The sequence below is a fragment of the Carassius auratus genome, unplaced genomic scaffold (assembly GCF_003368295.1).
Source record: "Carassius auratus strain Wakin unplaced genomic scaffold, ASM336829v1 scaf_tig00011176, whole genome shotgun sequence".
NCBI lineage: Eukaryota > Metazoa > Chordata > Actinopteri > Cypriniformes > Cyprinidae > Carassius > Carassius auratus.
Window position 1 is genome coordinate 398,549 of NW_020524175.1, and position 4,050 is coordinate 402,598.

The 4,050-nt window shown below is 35.7% G+C and overlaps 1 protein-coding gene across 1 annotated transcript; it reads right to left on the reverse strand.

Moving 5' to 3' along the window:
* Positions 1-1,668: 1,668 nt before the first annotated feature.
* Positions 1,669-3,035, reverse strand: LOC113072966 (C3a anaphylatoxin chemotactic receptor-like). Its single transcript, XM_026245840.1, has 2 exons — positions 3,008-3,035; positions 1,669-2,798 (listed from the first exon to the last, which is right to left on the reverse strand). The coding sequence occupies exon 2, from the start codon at positions 2,764-2,766 to the stop codon at positions 1,822-1,824; it is 945 nt and encodes a 314-aa protein (XP_026101625.1). The 5' UTR covers positions 2,767-2,798; positions 3,008-3,035; the 3' UTR covers positions 1,669-1,821.
* Positions 3,036-4,050: the final 1,015 nt, after the last annotated feature.

Here is a 4,050-nt window from a genome sequence, read left to right on the forward strand (position 1 = left end):
AAGAAGCTTTTCACACCTGGCCAAGCACAACAGCACTGTGTGAACATCATGACTGTAGCTCAGTCACAATGAGATATTGATGTGAATTGTAGGAATTGTTTTATGATAATATCATATTTTAGGAAAATATGTTTACTATCAAAAGGGGGATGATTCTTTATCATTTCTGAAGAATGTGTTGATGGCATTCATATTTGAATATAATTTATGAGAAATTCTTTAATTGCATTCTGTGATTAAATTTCTATAGCTTTGATGTTTTGAATGTGAAAAGATTTTTTGGGGGAAAGGTGGTCAACCTTTCTTTTTTATTTTGTCTTAGGTTATAAGCATCGAGATGTTTGTTTGGAATGTGTACCCTCATGGAGAAATATGATTTAGTCATCTGAAGGACAAGAAGGCCAGCAAAACCAGTGGAGCTATGGAACTTCCAGAAGAAAAAGGACATCAAGAAGGCCAGAAGGGCTAGTGAAGCCAGGGGACTTCCACAAGAGAAAGGTCTTCTTAAAGAACAGTGATCATCAGAACCAGAAATCAAGTGATTTCCACACCTAAAAGATCCAGAACTCCAAGCCTAAAAGATCTAGAAACCATGAGACCCACAAGAGCATGGATGAACCTGATAGAACTTCACAAACTGCAACAACAATTAGAAGGACTTTTCCTATTTGAAATGAACGGACAACGGAAAAGAGAAACAAATTTCAGAGACTGTGGATATCAGACTTACTGTATCACAGAGATGGAAAACAGGAAATGAGAAATGCAAAAAGACAGACTTTCTTCACATGACACCAGAAAGAGACAAACATATGCATACTTGTGTGCATTCAGTAGACGATTTTCTGCATTCATGAGGTCAAAGGACGTTCACACTGAGAGGAGGGACACAATGCAAGTGACAAAATGAAAACACGAACACTCACACACTGTGTTGCCTGTTGATTTATATTTTTTGCTCTTTTGGCTTTTGACTATGTTTGTACTGTCATTATGTTTAGTACATGTAGAAAATCTCTTTTGCTGTTATGGTTCTCAAGTGATCCTATTCCTTTGCAGTGACACCTTTTCTGCATTTGAAATGTTCCATGGATGTTTAAAGCTCTTCATTGAACCACGGATGCCAATAAAAATATAAATACATTTTAAGAGTGTACAGGATGTTGTGAGAAAAAAAGAGGAAGTTGTTTTGGTAGAAAAATACTGTGTCAGTTTTGTGAGCAAATGTGCATGTGTCTAAAGATGTAACTGATAATTTTTTTGCATTTGCTTTTAAAGCATATCTGAATGCGATGTTTCATGTTTTTTTTTTTAAGAGGTTTAGAATGCTTTGGCTACTTGACTCATAAAAAACTGTTGTTAGCAACTATTTGCACTGATAATGAACAATCTTTACTCAAAATTAATTTAATGTTTAATGAACATTCCAATAAACATACATTTAAACTTTGTTATTTTTGCACTTTATATGTAAAACACTGTTTACATATAACTTACATTGCTTGTAATGATAAGTCTATATAATACAAAAGTGAGAAAAAAAATTACATAATTTTATTTTTACAAGTTTATCTAAGCTGACAGCAAACAAAAGAAGACACTATAGCATAGTATTGTATTATGCTGGTTTTAAACTTTCATCAAAAATTCATCACAAATCACTGGAAATATAAAAACAATACAGAAAAAAAAAACAGGAACCATGAATAAAAGTTAGATGACATTCTGAGTTTGACTTGATGACTTGAATAAATAATTAAATTGTTTTATAATAGTAACACAAATCAATCAGAAAACTGAATAAATTAGTCGATATCTTCACTACAGCGAATGCATTTGCTGTGAGTGGGTGGTCTGTGATATTGGTGTTCCCTCCTCAGAGAAAACTCTTTCAAAAACACGTCTTAGAGAAAGTTTAACATTGCTCTTAAAATCCTGCCCCATGAAAACATACAGAATGGGGTTAAGACAGCTGTTGAAATACGCAAAAGAGACGGAGAACGGATACACTTCCAAACCCACTGAGTGACTTGATTCCTCTCCGTACATTATTATCAAATCAACTATGTGATAGGGCAACCAGCACAGGAAAAAGGCCACGATTACAGCCAACATGATACGAAATGCTCGTCCAGAGTGAAAATGACTCCTGCCTAACTTGTGTGCGATTAATCCGTAACATGTTGTGATGCATATGAGAGGAACCAAAAAGCCAAACACAAATCTGATGATGCTAAAACTTCTATACAATTCAGAATTTTCTTTATTATGTTGATAAGGCCGGCACTGTGTTTTATTATTTTCTATGTAAGTCTCTCTTAACATCATAAAAGGCAGACTGAGAATTGAAGCCAGAATCCAAGCTGTTAAACAGGACAATCGTGCGATGAACAAGCTGCGATGATTCTGAGCCCAAACCGGTGTGATCACCTGAGTAAACCGATCCAGACTAATCAAGCTCAGTGTGAAAACGCTGGCAAACATGTTGATGAGCATAATGAAGGGGAAAATCTTGCACATTATGGATCCGTATGGCCAGTGATCAAATGCACTCTTGGTGATGTAGTAAATAGTGGAAAGGCAGCACAAGAGGTCAGCAATTGCTAGATTGAGAAACCCTACTGTATTAACAGTCCTCTTCATCTTCAATCCAGCAACATAAACGACAAATGCATTTCCAGGAACACCGAGGATCAAGGTCAGGTAGTAGAAGACAAGAGAAATCACTCTCATCCGACTTCTCAAAATATCATAATAATAATCCATTGCTGTGATTGAGTGGAAGTGTCCAGTTTATCCTGCTAATATCACATATTGTCAATGTAAAATCATGAATCAATTAAAATGTTGTGTCAGATAAGAAACTTTTAGAAATTAATATACGATCAGCAAAGCTGAATTATGATAACAAATATGCAACCAAATAAATGCTATTTTATCATTACTTTAAAGTACATCATATGTTTAAAATCATATCAATAGCTCTACATAAGTAATCATGACTCACGGTCTGATGGCTCGATTCACAGTAATCCTGGCAAATGATTTCTTCTCTAATGTTCAAGACTTTATACCACTTCTTCAAATGTATCACGTGATCAGGCTTTACCAACATTTCAAACATGGTTGAGCTGTGAAACATCATGACTAACTCTGTAAAGCTACTTAATGTGCAGTCTTCAGTCACTTTTGACAGGAGATTTTTACATTTTGAATTTTAAAAAATCGAAGCTTCACCAGAATGGTACGAAACTTGCTAAACAACAAGCAGTTTCGGGCCCGATCCGGCCCACATCTGGCCCTTATGGATTTCATACGGGCCAGATCTGGGCCGGATCTGGGCCGAAACTGCTTGCTGTCTGGGGTTGAATGCGCTAGTGTTCTCTGACTGAATTCCGCAAATTTTTTCATCATAAACAACAAAGCACAGATGAACATACAATGTAAGTAAGAGATTAATTTTGCAGTGTAGACAGCTTTAGAGATTATAATAGTTTTTTTTTTTTTGTTGAGTGAAATAGATTACTGTTAGTGATAATGTAGTTTATGTACATATTTATTTATTTATTGCCATTTGAATAACCATTGGAAGGAAACATAACAAAATTCAGTCCCATTAAACATTTTTACATGACACCCATGTCTGGCCCTTGCCTCAAAAAGACAGGTTTATGACGTTCGTATTTAAAGGATTTGGCTGCTTTTAACCCTGGAGTTGGTTCACCCTTCACCTGTGCATGAAAGCATGATGATGCATTAATTTTGCAAATTTGTGCATGTGTGGGCAGCTTTCTGTATGTTTATTGATGGTGAAAATTAATACGCTATTAATAATTTTATCTGAGGGAGCTTTCACTTTTGTTTGGGGGGTACTTTGCACCCTCAGTCACCCCCGTAGAACCAGGCCTGGGCTTCCCAAGTGGTTTCAATTCACCAAGGTCCAAATCTGATGACTCACAAGTACCTCCCGGCATAAACAGTATAACTTCTGTTATACTTCTGTTATTTTCATTAAAATTAAGGAAATGTTTTTTGATCCATGCCTTAATT

Coding starts and splice junctions, on each gene's coding strand:
- LOC113072966 (XM_026245840.1), bottom strand. CDS start 2,766: ATGGATTATTATTATGATATTTTGAGAAGTCGGATGAGAGTGATTTCT.